Source organism: Nestor notabilis, unplaced genomic scaffold, assembly GCF_000696875.1.
Source record: "Nestor notabilis isolate BGI_N333 unplaced genomic scaffold, ASM69687v1 scaffold5705, whole genome shotgun sequence".
NCBI lineage: Eukaryota > Metazoa > Chordata > Aves > Psittaciformes > Psittacidae > Nestor > Nestor notabilis.
In genome coordinates this window covers 52,807-68,103 of record NW_009927809.1, presented here as the reverse complement: position 1 = coordinate 68,103, position 15,297 = coordinate 52,807, and the positions used below count along the sequence as shown (strand labels likewise).

General features: G+C 46.6%; 1 protein-coding gene across 2 annotated transcripts in view; it reads left to right on the top strand.

The window, feature by feature from the left end:
- The window catches only part of RPTOR (regulatory associated protein of MTOR, complex 1), a 114,527-nt gene that overhangs the window by 48,585 nt on the left and 50,645 nt on the right, over nt 1-15,297 (top strand). For both annotated transcript variants that reach the window (XM_010014227.1, XM_010014226.1), the window contains exons 9-13: nt 467-611; nt 8,179-8,254; nt 9,726-9,827; nt 13,187-13,270; nt 14,599-14,709. In XM_010014227.1, the coding sequence (XP_010012529.1) occupies nt 467-611; nt 8,179-8,254; nt 9,726-9,827; nt 13,187-13,270; nt 14,599-14,709 (518 nt within the window). The remainder of the gene's footprint in view (nt 1-466; nt 612-8,178; nt 8,255-9,725; nt 9,828-13,186; nt 13,271-14,598; nt 14,710-15,297) is intronic.

The window sequence follows — 15,297 nt, the reverse complement described above, 5'->3', positions numbered from 1 at the left end:
TCTTCCTGATACTCAGCACCACCTAAATTCATCTTTGCCTCTACAGAAGGGAGCGCATTTGCTGTCTTTTAGGATTCATTTTGGCTCCTCATAAGCACATCACACTGCCAGCTTACAGGTGTGTGGTTCTTGATTAAATGGTACGCAGAGGTCCTTTTCTCCCTCAGTAACTTCCAAAAACTCAGGCTGAAACACCAACAGGGGACTTTTATCTAAAAAAGGCAAAAAAAACCCTGAGATAGAAAGTATTTGATTCTGTTAATGTAAAATGGAGAGTCACTGTGTTGTTTTAAGGGAACTCAGAGGCAGGATTTCCTTTTAATAGTTGTCTTATCATGTCAGTGCAGAACTGGTGTAGAGTCCTTCTAACTGGAAGAAGGTGTTAACGTGGTTTTATGTTTTAAGTGATTTTTGCATATTACCTGAGGTACTGAAGCACCCAGTAACTCACGTGCTCTCCTGGCAGACCTTTTCCAGAAGCTCTTCAGGCAGGACCTGCTTGTGGCCAGTTTATTTCGGAACTTTCTCCTGGCAGAAAGGATTATGAGATCCTACAACTGCACCCCCGTGAGCAGCCCCCGCCTGCCTCCCACCTACATGCACGCCATGTGGTAAGTGACAGCCAGCGGCTTCAGGGGCACGTGCTGGTGCCTGAGGGAGATTTTGGGCTCTGTAGTCATGAAAGATTGTTACTGCTTAAATGTACACAGTGCTCTGCTGATTTAGGCAGTGGATCCAAAGTGAAACAGCCTGTGGCTGTTATATGTGCATATATAATTATAATGTAATTCCGTGATACAGCAGCTTCAGGTCACTCCAGTCTTTCCCTCCAAATAAAAAAAAGTTGGGCATCTGCTACCTTTATTTTCCTGGAGTAGAGCTGGTCACAGATGGGGAAGGATTCTTAACTTGGGACGTTGAAGTAGAAGAAATTCTTTGCTGCAGAGTTCATCAACTTTTAGTGGTGCTTTTAGAATGATTAATGGAAATGGAGGTGGTGCCATTATTGAAAAGCTCTTAAGGGGGGTTTTGACTATCAAACCAATGTCCCGTGAACTATAATAGTAAAAATAACAGTAATACCAAAAATGTTTGCTTTTAGTTATTCACTATGATTAAGAATAGAACAGTACAAGATTTGGCTAGGTAGAAGCTGGTGCAGTCAAGCTATCCTAGTTCCTGTAGGAGATGATGATAGCTGGGTAGCGTGCTAAAAGGCTAATAAAACAACAGGTAAAGGTAGCTGAGTGGCCTTAATTTGCCTGTGCTTTTGATGGGTTTCCTCCATAAAACTGTGGAGGAAAGTAAATGTATGGAGTGGTGGTGATGAGTGTAGGGCTGATAGCAGCAATCGTGGCGTGGTTTCCCTGAGCTCACGACAGAGCCCCGCAGCAGTTGCAGGTGGAAGCGGTCGCTGCGGAGGCGTTTGCTGGCAATTGTGAAGCTGCTTTAATTATTGAAGAGCGTGGAGGCAACAGGGAGGCTTTGGATGGAGTACTTGGAGTTGGGCAGCCTCACTAAGTGTGCTGCGAGCTCGTACGTGGCAAACGATGTTCTGAAGTGCTGGGGATTAGCAGCTTCTGAGGAAAACTGCTTCTGTAAATGTGGCGAGTTGTTTTACCCGGTGGGACATGAGGGACTGGGCTGTTTGTCAGTGAGGAGCAGAAAACCCGCCAGAGTTCACATGGTGTCTCTGAGGTGATATTGCTGCTGGATGTGGCTCATCCTGAGCCTCGGAACCATGTTGCAGAAAGGTGGAACACAACTGCAGGAATGTTGAAATTAAACCAGTAAATCTCTGGAGTTATTTATAGCTTGTTGCCAGCATATTAAAAGCCTCTATTTCCAGTTCCTCATGGGAATATAATTCATTCTTATTGCCAGCATATTAAAAGCCTGCATTTTGGTTTCCTATGGGAGTATGACTTGATGTGGAGTTGGTGTTGCTGTCTACACGCTGAACCATGGGAATGAAATGAGGAAGCCCTGGATCCTGTTCTGTATCTCAGAAAGCTGCGCGGTAGATTCTAGAGGTCCAATCTTTGCTTGTATTGTAGTTCTCCTAGTGCAGAATGGTGCTGTAAATACCTCTGTAAAGCTCCTCAGACCATACCAGAGGATAGCAGCATCATAGCTGCTTTTTAGGATTTACCAGAAGAAGAAATTCCTCAAGTCAGCCACCCACAGGGCTCTTTTCCTTGTGGATTCCGAGCGCTACCAAAGCAGCCAGCCAGTGAGCAGAGAGTCCCTTGACACACTTTATTCAGTGTCCTCCAAAAGATGTGCAGTTTGAAGCAAATCTGGCAAAGGGAAAATTCCACTTTTGTCAGAGGTGGCTCAGTTCATTAGTGGGAACTTTCAGCAGGGACAGATTTAGAAACCAATTTGGGGCTTGCTTAAATGTTCTCTAAAAATAGACACGTACCTGTCACCTCTCATTCAAGAATTTTCTAATGGATCCCTGATCTGCAGCCTCCAAACCTACTTTACTGTTTAGGTAACCTCGGTGATGTGGCTGGAGGGCAGGAGAGTTGGCCAAAGGAGCGTTGGAAAGAAGGGAAACTTCAAACGTGACTTGGTGACTGCGTTGAATCCACATCCGCATCGTTACATGGTGGAGGGTGCAGCAGGGTTTTGCTGATTGCTCTTATTGGAGGCTCTTCACCAATTTTTTCCATTCCCAGCATGTCAGGCAGTGGTTTGGGGAATGGCTGCTGTGTCATCAGTGATGCTCTCTTGGGTTTTGACCTAGTGCTCCCAGCCAAAATGGTGGTGTGTTGTTACAGCTTCCCCAGTACATACGCGCGTATATTCGGTGCTCTTCCGTTATCCTCTGGGTGCTCACCTGGGCTTTGCTCTCCATTCACAGAGGCACTGGGGGATTGCTCTGCTGCTCGGCACAAGCTGTTCTGCACATTCACAGCTGGGACAGTGACTAGAACGGGGCATTTCCCCAGAGATCCCAGAGGGGATGTGTCCTGGAGGTACAGGAGCACGGGGGCTGCCGGAGGGAGGAGCTGCTGGTCCTTTGGTTTAGTCCTTTGGAAACAATCTTTAATAATTTTGACCTATTAAACTGTTGTTCCATCAACTCGCTTGGGAGACCAGCGTCACCTCCCCTGTTCTTCATCTGCCGTACCCCAGTAGTTGAGGAACAGCGAAAACTTTTAAGGGAAAATCTGACCCTCAAGCTGTCAATCTTATCATTTCACCACGAAGAGCCCCACGTTTAGGAATCAGGAGAGCTGAGCTCGGTGACCTTGCCCTCTTTGCTGGGCTCTGGCATATTTTCTTATTGGCTTTCTCTGGTTCACCTGCTCAGGCATGAACCCTCCCGGGTACGGGCTGTGAGTTGTGCTTGCCTGATGCCTTGCACTGTAGGTTTTTGGCTGCTGCAGGCACTACTATAATACAGGTATTAATATTAATATATATTGATTGACTGGCTGTGCTATTCGACTTCCAGAGTTGTTCCCTCTATTGTGCAGTAAGAATAGGAGGCCTGATGCTCTGTCAGCATCTTGATCTCTGTTGTGATGGATTATGGTTTATATGTTACTGCTGTTGCCAGCAAGTTATATTCACAGCCTTTGAAAAGACCTAATAATGCATTTGGAAATATCTCCTAACATAGGTCATATATTAAAACAAAGTACCTTAATTATGCTTTGGAAGAGCTTTGATTTGTCCATTATAGAAATATTGCAGTAGAGTGTACAGTGATCATGAGATTGGGTTGGAAGTAACTCATAACACACTGCAAATAAAATTCTGGCTGAAAAGAAAACCATAATGTAGCAACACAATTAGAGGTGAGAGAGGAGCTGGAGGAGTGTAGCAGAACGGATGCAGGGCTGCTCGATGATGGCTCAGAGAAAGGAGTCCCTGAGCTACAGGGAGAGACTCTGTATAGCAGCAAGGAGGAGGGGTTGTTCAAAAGTGTGTTTGGAACTGCTTGGCATTTGAAGGGTGAGATTAATTCAGATTACACTGCTGGTTTAACCAGATTTTTCTGTGTGTCTATGTCTTAGTCTTAACATCTCCAAGAACCGTTAACAGACTATGGGTAGTTTAATGGAGACAAGCGGACAAAAATAGCAAAGCGTGTGCTTTAAGTTGTGACCAGAGCAGGGGAATGCATTGGTAGAAGAAAGGAGGTTTTCAGACTTGTACTAAGTATTCATAGCAATAACTATTGTTCCCAAACACCCGTGTCTGAGCAGCTTCCAGCCGCCCCCCGGAGGGGGCCTGGGGAGTTCCCAGTGGCACTGAGGAGCAGGAGGATTGGCTGAAGTCTGACAATCCAATCAAGCAGGGGCCGTGGTTGAACTGTGCTTGCAGGAAAAACAAACGTGAAGAATCTTGTCCAACATGTTTGATACAGTCTGGGGCATGAAACGGTTCCAGAAACACCATTCCAGCCACGCAGGTACCCCAGCACCTGAGCCCCAGGACCACGGGTGGCTTCAGCTTCTCTTTGGTGGCTCCTCAGCATGACTGTCCCAGCAAGAAAGACTCATTTTCACCAATCTCCTGTGTGGTACGATATGATACCAACTATTCCCAGAAGAAGAGAGAATGTTAATAATAATGTGTTATAAAAACACATGACATGAGGATTCAGGGCATCAGACATTGACTCAGCCCAGAAGTGTCGGAAAACGTGCTTTCGTGATCTGCAGGTACCACCATATATGTGGCTGAAGGAAGACTAATGCTCACCTCTAGCTGTGCTTCATTTCTGCTGTTAGAGTGTCATTGTGGGCTTCCATTATGAGCTGATTCCTGGGTTTGCCTCATCAAGCAGTCACTGAGCAGAGCTGGAACTCGCAGCCGTCTGTTCTTCGCTTGAAAGTCCAAACTTTGCAGCACCTCTAGGAAGCAATAAAGGCACTGGATGAGCTCACGTTAAATTATTAACAGCTCAAGCAGGTCTGCTGTAATGAAACGGATTGGGCTGGGGGGGATAGATGGAGTCTGGGGGTGCATGAGTAGGGACTTTGTGCTGAAGGGCAAGAGAAATTGAAACTAGAATATAGAGACAAATAGATGAGAGAAGGGAGTTAATGATGGAATTCAGGGCAGCTCTTTCACTGTTTAACTTTTATTGTAGAATTATGGAACATGCCTTTTCATTTTCAATTTTCATGTGTTCTGAAGTGCAGTATCCTTGTGCAGGATAGTACACGTTAAGTATGTGATAGATTCTGACTTAACAGGGGGTACAAAGGGGAGGAGTCCTCTTTTCTTATGCAAGTGCTCAACTCATTTGTTGTACCTACAGAGTAATTAGGACAACATAGTATAATACACACACCCCCCCTTAACACATTCTTTAGTAGCATCACATAGTGCAGTTGGAACACTGCAGTACTTCAGCAGGTCATTGCCCCGTGGATAGTGTCATCTTGTCATGATGGGGGCCCAGAGTTCTTCGTGGGCATGGTAAAGAGAGAGGAAAGAACAAGTGAGGGTATTGCCAAGCTCTTTTTGTACCTGGTGTAGTGAAAACAGGTCTTCCAAAGCACTTTGCAAACAGCAGTCTCTGCAGGGAAGGAAGAGGGAAGAGCAGGAGTGATCTCTTGGGTTGGCTTCATAAATCACTGTGAGGGTGTGACACCACCCATCCTTGTTCCCGGCTGCTCCATAATTTATCTCTTGTTTGTGTGCTGAAGTGGAATATTAGTTCAGCGAGCGTGTCTGTGGTTTACCCACCTCTCTGGTTCCCCTTGGCATATTAAAACAGTCAATCACTGCTCCTCCCCACCACCACCAGCCATTATTTTCACCATGACTGTAACAAGTGGTTTTCCCCTTCTGTTGCCCTCACGTACTCCATGACATTAGTCCTTTACCGTTCATCTGTGGCTTGTTTTGAATCTTTTAATTACTGTAATAGTATTTAATGCCATCACCAACACAGCGAGTTACCTGTGTGGCAGCTCATGGGCAACCTAAAGTCTCACAAGCCACGTGCTGGGCTGGTTTGAGAGGCTGGAGAATCACTTCAAGTCTCTTACACAGCAGGTGTTACTCAGCAACACTAGACTGGGGTAAGCAGTGATGTTAAGACTCCCTGTTGGTGGTTACTCTGTAGAAAGGTTGAGTAACACTCCTGTGGCTGCGTTGGCCTGGTTTTGGAAGCGTAAAAAGAGATTTTGTGTTAATCTACTAAAATATCTTTTTAAATTTTAGTTTCTTCTTTCTGATAACACTCAAAACCTTTGAGATTTGGCCTTGCAGGGCTGCTTTGGACGTTTTTGTAGCAGCATTGTTGCTTCTTACTTACAATGAGGAGCTCAGCATCTTAGCACTGTGCCTCTGCAGTATAATGACCTGTGCAGAACCCTTCTATAGGTAGCCAAAACAAAACTGTTTGTCCCTGATCTCTAAACTGTTTTTCTCCTGTGTAGTAAAACATCTCTCAAAGGCACAAGGTATTGATGGTTTTTAGTGTTTGAGAGAATTTCTGTAGGTGCTGGTGCCCATTCCTCCAAGAAACCTGTAAGTCAGAAATACTCCTTTACCCGAAGGAAAACGATCTTTGTATTTGCACTAATTGACTTTGCCTCTGCCACAACCAGGAATAAATCTCTCTCATCAGCTCTGTGTAAACAGTTTCTCTCCAGCACGGGTCTTTATTGAGCATGTGGGGAGCATTTCTTGCCTTGCTTCGATTATTCTTGATTACCTCTTAATTATATTGGCAGCATATTGTCAAGTGGAAGGTGAGGGCTGAGAAGCAGAGGGACAAGGTCTGGGGCAACTAAACCAAGCTGCATCTCCTGAATCCAGAGGAAAAATGCAAGAGCCTTTGAGTTTATTCTTCCATCTAATTGGGGTGATGGTTTTCGGTCGAGAACAGCCTCCAGTTAGGATAATGGGATAGATTTCATGTGGTGGCTGTTCAAATGGAAGGCTTTGTTTGACTCCAAACAGGGTGATTTAGGAACTTACTAGAGCAGGTAACTAAAGCACACTGTATTGATTATCACCTATGGCCTCACGTCTGCAAATGTTCCTGGGAGAAGAAACATTGCTCAGTGTATTGATGTTACCACATGATGGCCATGAGCCATGGAAGAGCCAGTGTGGCTGAGGAGCAAATTAGCTCCTTCTGTGTCAGAAACCCAGCGGGTGGTGGTTTAACTCAGCCCTTCAGAGTGCACTAATTCATATGTTAAAATGAGAAGTGTGTGGAACATCAGCGGATAGAGATGGGATAATTGTTTCTGGGGTAAAATGTAACTGTTTCACTTTTTAGAGGTGTTTTAGGAATGTTGGAGACTAAATTTGTGGATTTTAGTTTGGTTTTTGAGCTTGTGAGCCTGCTGAAGCAGACTGTAGCACATTTTGTTTGCACTGAATCAGGTTCCTTGGCCGCTGTATGTAATTGAAGTGCTGTGACAACTGTAGCACTAAAATATTGCCAGTCACAATACTTCAGCCATTAAATAGTATAGGGGATAAGTGTGAAAACAGAAGTCTTTCAATATTTCCTCTTCTAGCTGAGTGCATCCTGGGGTGACTCATGGAGAGCTGATCTCTAACAAGGCTGCCATGCAAAACCCAGCTCGGAATTAGATTACTGGAGAGCGAGTCACTTGTCTGAGCGCTGTGTGCAGTGACACGGCAGCTGTGGCGAGGGGAGGGAGAGGGGGAATTAAGGTACTGGTGTAGGTGTATCCATGAATTGTGGGCTGGAGGGCTCAGCTGCAGGAAGGCATCGGCCTGAGCTGCTCTGCTGTGACGGGAATACAAAGCGAGCCAGGGTTTGAGTGTGTACAGAGGAGCGTGCTGAAGGGTTGTGGGTTGGAGCTAATCCAGGGTTGAGCTCATCTATGTTTGCATGAGGACAGGTGTATAATAAGACTTCAGTTCACTCTGGCTTCTCTCTACATCACGGAGAGGAGCAGGGTCTGTGAACTTCAGCCAGGGATCTCTCTGCCTTGCTCACGTTTTGTTGATCAGCCTGATGCTGGACCAGACCTTCTCGCTGTTTATCTGAATAGTTCTCATATGTTGTATTCCTCTTTAGAAGAAGGGAATACTAAGCATTTCTAAGCCACTCAGACAACATTGCTTTGTCCATGTACTTGTATGATCAAGATTTAAATTTACCTTGGTATTACTTAGGACTAACCTGTGATGACTTCCCTCTCTCACCTTTTCCTCTAGGCAAGCTTGGGACCTTGCAGTTGATATTTGCCTTTCCCAGTTACCTACAATTATAGAGGAAGGAACTGCCTTTAGGGTAAGTTGGGTGGTATCTTGACATCCTGTGTGCTCAGGTTAAAGCAGGCTTTTGAGTGTGGTTTCTTGCATGTTTTGGCTAGAACTTGTGGTGGGTAGAGCTATCGACATGCTGTCACAGCTGGGACTCTGAGCTGGCCAGGTTCGAGTCCTCTTCTGAGCTATTCCTTATGCTTCCATTTAAAATCCAGTGTGATTAACACCATGTAGGTGCCTGCTCTGCAGAGAGGGGACAAGTATTAACCTGTTGAACATCTTGGACACACCTACAGGATAGGAAATTTGGCTGTTGGTTTGGGAGGGAGTGGAAAGGGCTCAGCTCTGCACTGTGACAAATGATGGAGCAGACACATCTCTGATGGATTCCTTGTGTTCTAATCAACGTTTTGCCCTCGAACCTCTTGATTTATGCCTCTCAAGATGTGTCGCAAGTCAGAGGAGGTGAGCTGCTGCTGGCCAGCAGTAATCCGGGGAGGAACTGTTCAGTGCAAGGCTGGGAAAGGGACGTTATGGGCTTAGTCAGCCTGGTTCATATCCAGGCTGGCAGAAGCACCCGTTGGTGCGTAGGGTGTCAGAAACCCGGGTGAGTCACAACATTACCTTTACCTGCTGACATCCATTCCCCAGCCATGCTGCGGGTTGAGAGTCCAGCCTGGCCCTGCATAAAGCAATCAATAGTCTCCTCCGGGCTGTTTTGTTTCAGCAGCACATCATAAACCATGTGTGTCTGACTTCTGCGTGTTCTCTAGGTGTTCTTCCCGATCAGACCTGGAAAATCCCACAACCTGGAGGACGAGGGCCTCACATGGGGGGGGGGGGGGAGCCACTGGCCTCTGGCGGGTTTGGGTTGGTTCATTCTCCCTCCTCCCATTTCCCAGCTGCCTCCTTCCCCCTCGGTTTCTGTTCCCTGTGGATTTCTAGCTGGCAGCTGCTGTGTGCTTTGGTCAGTATTTCTCATACCCAGCTTGCACCACACACTTGGGGTGATGGATGGCAACAGGAGCGTTTCCTCAGGCGCTGCTACACTGGCGGGGGATGCTGATGTGCCCAGGGACCATCCGAGTGTGCGCTGCGCAGTGGAGTGTTCTGGGGAGTAATGTCAGATGGTCACTGCTGGCGTTGGGAGACAAGGGACGCTCTGTGCGTTGAGCAGGCTCCAGGGACTTAAATGTGCTGCAGGACGTTAGATCTCACCAAGTAACCCCATCCCTGGCAGTGTTCAAGGCCAGGTTGGACACAGGGGCTTGGAGCAACCTGCTCTAGTGGAAGGTGTCCCTGCCCGTGGCAGGGGTTGGAACTGGAGGAGCTTTAAGCTCCCTTCCAACACAAACCAGTCTGGGATTCTATGAAATGTGTGTCAACCAGACGAGGAAACCATAAACTCTGCGAGTCTGGAGATGCTGAGACAGTTTGCTTCACTATTTTGCTTTTGTTTTTAACCCAAGCCTGCATTCCTGTTCTTGCTCCAACAGCACAGCCCCTTCTTTGCGGAGCAGCTGACAGCATTCCAGGTCTGGCTGACCATGGGCGTGGAGAACCGCAACCCCCCGGAGCAGCTCCCCATCGTCCTGCAGGTGAGCGCCCGCTGCCGGCGGGCACAGAAACCACTTGGGCTCCTGCAGGATGAGTTACAGCTGATTGGGTGTTTATTAGACCTGTGCAGATGAAGGCAAAGTGCTTTTCGTCCCCCATATCATCACTCTTTATAGGTGTCAGGCTCTGCTGTTGCCTCTTTTGCTCTGAAGTAGCAAGGCTTTTTCACAGAGTAGCCCATTGTTGTTGTGTTCTCCTGTAGTATCTCCTCTCGTATGCCAGCTCCATCAGGCAGAGACTTTTATCTTCTCTCTGTTTTCACAAAGTGAAGCTACTGCACTGTAAGTAGTTTGGAAATGGCCCCTTTATCTCTCTGGTACAGCCTGGAAAGTGTTCCCTCTAATGGAATGCTGAAATTTTGCTGCAAAAACATAGAAACAAGTCTCTGAAGACCATGCCTGGAAGGAATGTAGAGTTCTGGTGGGAATTTGCTCAGACTAGACAAAGTTCATAGGTATGAAGGAGAAGTAAACCTACTAGAAACAGAACCCCTCATTTCAAACAATATTTTATGGCAAGGCACATATTACAATTGTCATCTGCTCTTGCCCTCTCCTCCCCAGGAGTTTGTATTGACAGAAATATAAACCCTTGTTGCGGCAGCTGCGGTCTCTTCCCTACCAGGCAGCAAAATTTAAGGTCTTTCTGTTTAAAGGAACGTGGTTCCAGTCGCTTGTACAAGGATATGTGATTCCTTTCACTTAATGTGTGAAGACTCGCCTGCCCTCTGTTAGCTCCCAGCTTGGTTTGTGACTGACAGCACCATCAATCTCTGTAAAACCAAATCTTAATTTCCCTGAGCCTCCCAAGCCTTGAGAGATCAGCTGAATAAAGAGATGTAGGGTTTATCTCTGTCACTGCAATGGGAGAAGGCTCTAGCACCAACTTTGCTGCTTTCCAGTGAATTATTTGGCTCTAGAGGGCTCTGCAGGGAGCTTAACCTTGCAGTGGAATTGAAAGGTCAGCTGGCAAAGGAACCTCCTTCTTGTCCTGGAGCAAAATAAGCTAGAACAACATAATTACTCTTATAATTCCAGCGTATTAATTGTATAGTGGAATAAGATTGCTCGGTAACAGGTCTGAGGTACTTTGAATTGGAGACCAACTGATCAGGAGAGGGAAGGAAGGGCATCTCAGACCACTTTGGGGTGTCCTTTTGTTTTGATCCCTTGGGAGTGCTTAGACCATGCTCTTGTAGCCTAACAAAGGCTGATTCTGTTTTCCGTTTGGATATGCCCCTGGCAAAAGGCAGTATTTGAGTGCCAGAGCCCTGCTGCCAGCCATGCAAAACTTGGATTTGTCACAGACGGGGAAATGGTCCTTTGTAAATGGCCTTTTAATTGACTTCCATGTCGAATTCTTGCTGTGCATGGGACAGGCTGGACTCAGGTGCCTTCCTGGTGCAGAGAAGAGAGGAGTCAGCAAAGAGAAGCTGGTGTAAGCACAACCTGAGTGGCAGATGCTCCATCCTCATGGAGGTACCTCTGGCCACAATATCTCCCGTGCATGTGGCTGAGAGCAGCATTTGTTCCACAGACAGCCATGGGGACAGGCATACTGCAGTCCTCTTCGTCCATCCTGTGTTTGCTTGGAGATGCCTGCTAAAATGTGGACTTCTCAATTACCCTCTTATGTCCTGGCTAATCTCTAACTTGTGTGTGTGGATGTTATTAGGTTCCCTATCCTCTGTTCAGGAATAGAGATGTACAAATGCCAGGGTGGGACATGAGGCAGTGATGTGTGCACAGAGGGCATAGTGCAGCCACTCCATCATTTCATTAAGGCTCCTAAATCATGCACAGATTCCCCACATCCTCACTCAGGTCTCTAGAATTTGTGTCAGGTTTGGTTGGAGGTTATTGTGCAGATCAATTGGGGAAGTGGGAATGTAGAAACCTGGGAGAGGCTGGTGGCTTTTTGGGGCTTTGAAAATCCCAAAACAGAGCTTTCAGAATCAGAAACAATTTGGTTTAAGATTCTGTGGGATGCTGGCACTGTTGAGATGTGGCTTTGCATCTTCACCTGGAAATCCTTTTTGATTACATCTGGTTTTCCTCAGCTCTGACAGAATTTGTGGATTTACTTGTTTTCTGAAGGTCAGGGCCAGCAGCAATGTTATCCCTGTGCCTCTCGCTGCCTGCGTAAGCACCCGCTGTCCAACATGCTCCTCTCTGGCCTTTCAGCTTCCTGTGCCCTGATTTCTAGCACTGCTTTAATCTCAGCCAGCTGCCCCTGTTATTCCTGTGCTGGGCACCTTCAAAGCACATTGATCATCATGCCAAGTTCTGTAGTAAGTTTATGGAACAGGCTGGTGCCAATTAGGGCAGGATGACCAAAATCCTTTCTGTTATGACCTGAGGTCTGAGCTCCAATATTCAGGGGTGAAACTGTTGCAGTAGTTGACACATCTTCCTGTCATCCTCTTCTGGACTCTTTCTGCACATCTTTAGTATCAGTCATTCATAGTATGAACCATGAACCAAATAATTTAGTTATTCTTCAATAGCAAACATGAAAAAACAGTTTAATTCAAATATGCAGTGTGGAAAAACACTGCGAAGGGGATGGAATTGGGGAGCTATATCAGTGAGTCTCTCTGCCCGAGCCCTATGCTGAGGGATGTTTCCCAATTTAAACTGAGGATTAAATGTAGCATTCCAATATCTTACATCTGTTAAGGAGATTAAGAACTGAAAGTCTGCCTGTTAATATATCACACCGGGGTGGGTATAAGCCAGTAAACTACCACCTCATTAGCATCGTCAGACTCCAGTTTAATGAGATTTTTATTAACGACTAATGTGACCTTTTGCTTCCCTCTTAAGTCTCTTACATCGATTGCCAAGGAAAGCAAAGCCTCTTTTTCTGCTTCTGAGCTCTTTTGAGTAATGGGAGGCTGAGCCTTTTGCTCACCTCTGGATCCTTCCTGCAGATACAGTCATGTTTCTGCTTTGCTGGGGAAAGGTGGGTGGCACATTGAGAATGTCTGAGATCCACAGGGGCTGCTGCATTGGAACCACTGCTCTCGAGAGAGGAATTATAGCAGAGGGAACAAGTGGAGCAGTGACATGGAGATGAGGATAACTGTGTTTCCAGGAAAACGTTTGCATGCTCAAGTGAGTCCAGAAGTGGCCATGGAAATGCTGCGAGGGCTGGAGCACCTCTGCTCTGGAGACAAGCTGGGAGAGCTGGGCTGGTTCAGCCTGTCTGAACAATGGCTTTTCCATTCAGGACATGCTTGTCCCAAGGGATGGGACAGTCCCGAGGTCCTCTTACATTGCTGTGCACTCACAAGGATTTGTGTTTGTTCTGCAATAACCCTTCTACCTGTCCTCTGCAGGTGCTGCTGAGCCAGGTTCACCGGCTGCGGGCTCTGGATTTGCTGGGAAGGTTTTTGGACCTGGGTCCCTGGGCCGTTAGCTTGGTGCGTGGATGTTGTTTGTTGTCTTGTAATGTCAAGTTTATTTCAGGGGAAGGGATAAATACAAATGATTTATGGGAGGAAGATGGGGAAGATACTCCACAGGTTTGACAAATGGCCAGCGGTTTATGTGTTCATGTGTGTGAAATGGAGCGAGCATCACTAAAAGAAAAGTGGTTTGTATTAATCAAAGAGGCTGGGTTGCTGTTCATTTGCATTAACCAAGGAGTTGTTCCTTGGGAATAGTTTAGTGTAAAATATTGTAAGGGACAGAACAGGAGTGAACATCTGGGACAAATAAGAAGGTTTGTCATGTCAAATAAATAACAGAAAAATAGCATGTACGTTTATCATCTGCTCTCTCAGCTTACTGCTTGCATCATTTTCATCTCTTTATCTGTTTGGTCTTTGGATTTCATAAGCTCTTCTGAGAAGGCAGCAGCTGCCTTCTGCATTTGGGAAAGTGGCTAGCACAGTGCAGATAATAAACAAGAATTAAACAGAGGAGCGGTTTCAAACACTTGTAAATGGTGCTATTTGTTGATGAAAGTGATGAAGACAAACCACCAGCTGGTCATGGAATAGCTCAATGATGGGACTTTTTAGTGGTTTTCTTTACTTTCCTCCTTCATCTCAGCCAAGACTCCCTTCTGCAGCTTCACAAACAGCTTAGCCCTCCATGGTAGGAAGAAAATACGTGTTAAAGGGGATTTCAAGACCTCTGGATTATGAACACGGGGGATGAAAATGCAGCAGCAGATCAGCCACAGCCTTTGCTCTGGCTGTGAGGTGCTCTATAGACCTCGCTGTCTGTATCACTGAGTGATGCTCAGCTGTAACCCCCCGAGCCCAGTGCTGTGAGCACAGTCCCCACCATACGTGTCCTTTACGTTGCACTTCACGAAGCATGACAGCAGTTGGTGTGATTCTTGGTGTGGTGTACGTCCTCCTGCGAGCAGTCTGTGCTCCCATGGAAGAGGCTGGGTAAAAGTCTGTGCAAGGCAAGAAGCCTGTTTAATTTCCAGTGGGAAGGCTGCAATTATTGAGCTTTTGCAGTATGTTTACTTGTGAGAGCAAATGGCCCTGTCTGAGGAGAGCGCAACGTATCGTGAACATTAAATAGCCCAGGCTGGAAGGAGTGAAAGCGAGCGCTAGATTAGCTCTGAGTCTCCGTGGAGCAAATGAGTCTGAAAATATCTGGTGACATCCAAGATGAAAATGAGCAGCAGAGAGATGCAGAGGGATCCCCTCTCTGCTGGAAATGGATGAAGTTGTTTTCTGCCAGATTTCTCCTCTGTGGTTAAACAACGTTCACTGTTCTCTGCCCCCAGGCCCTGTCCGTTGGCATTTTCCCGTATGTGCTGAAGCTCCTCCAGAGTTCAGCTCGTGAGCTGAGACCTCTCCTGGTCTTCATCTGGGCCAAAATTCTGGCAGTGGACAGTGTGAGTATTTGGAACTTGGCTGTTTCTTTTGGGTTCCAGCAACTTCCCCCTCTTCCCATTTTCCCCATTCACTTTATCCAGTTGCTTTAGTCTCAAGAGTTTCTCCTGAGGTACTTCAAAACCACACTGCAATAACGGGAGACCAGGATCAGGGCAGACCTTATAACAGACTTCAGATGCCTAATGGGGTCTGACAAGAAAGCTGGAGAGGGGCTTTGGACAAGGGCCTGTAGGGACAGGACAAAGGGAACGGCTTTAACCTGCCAGAGGGGAGATTGAGATGAGCTCTGAGGCAGAAGCTCTTCCCTGTGAGGGTGCTGAGACACTGGCACAGGGTGCCCAGAGGAGCTGTGGCTGCCCCATCCCTGGCAGTGTTCAAGGCCGGGTTGGACACAGGGGCTTGGAGCAACCTGCTCTAGTGGAAGGTGTCCCTGCCCGTGGCAGGGGTTGGAGCTGGAGGAGCTTTAAGGTCCCTTCAACCCAAACCAGTCTGGGATTCTGTGATTCTGTATCACCTCAGAATTCAGACACAGAATTTTTCTAGAAATAACAGTAATTTTTGATGACTTTAGACTTGCAACAGGATTT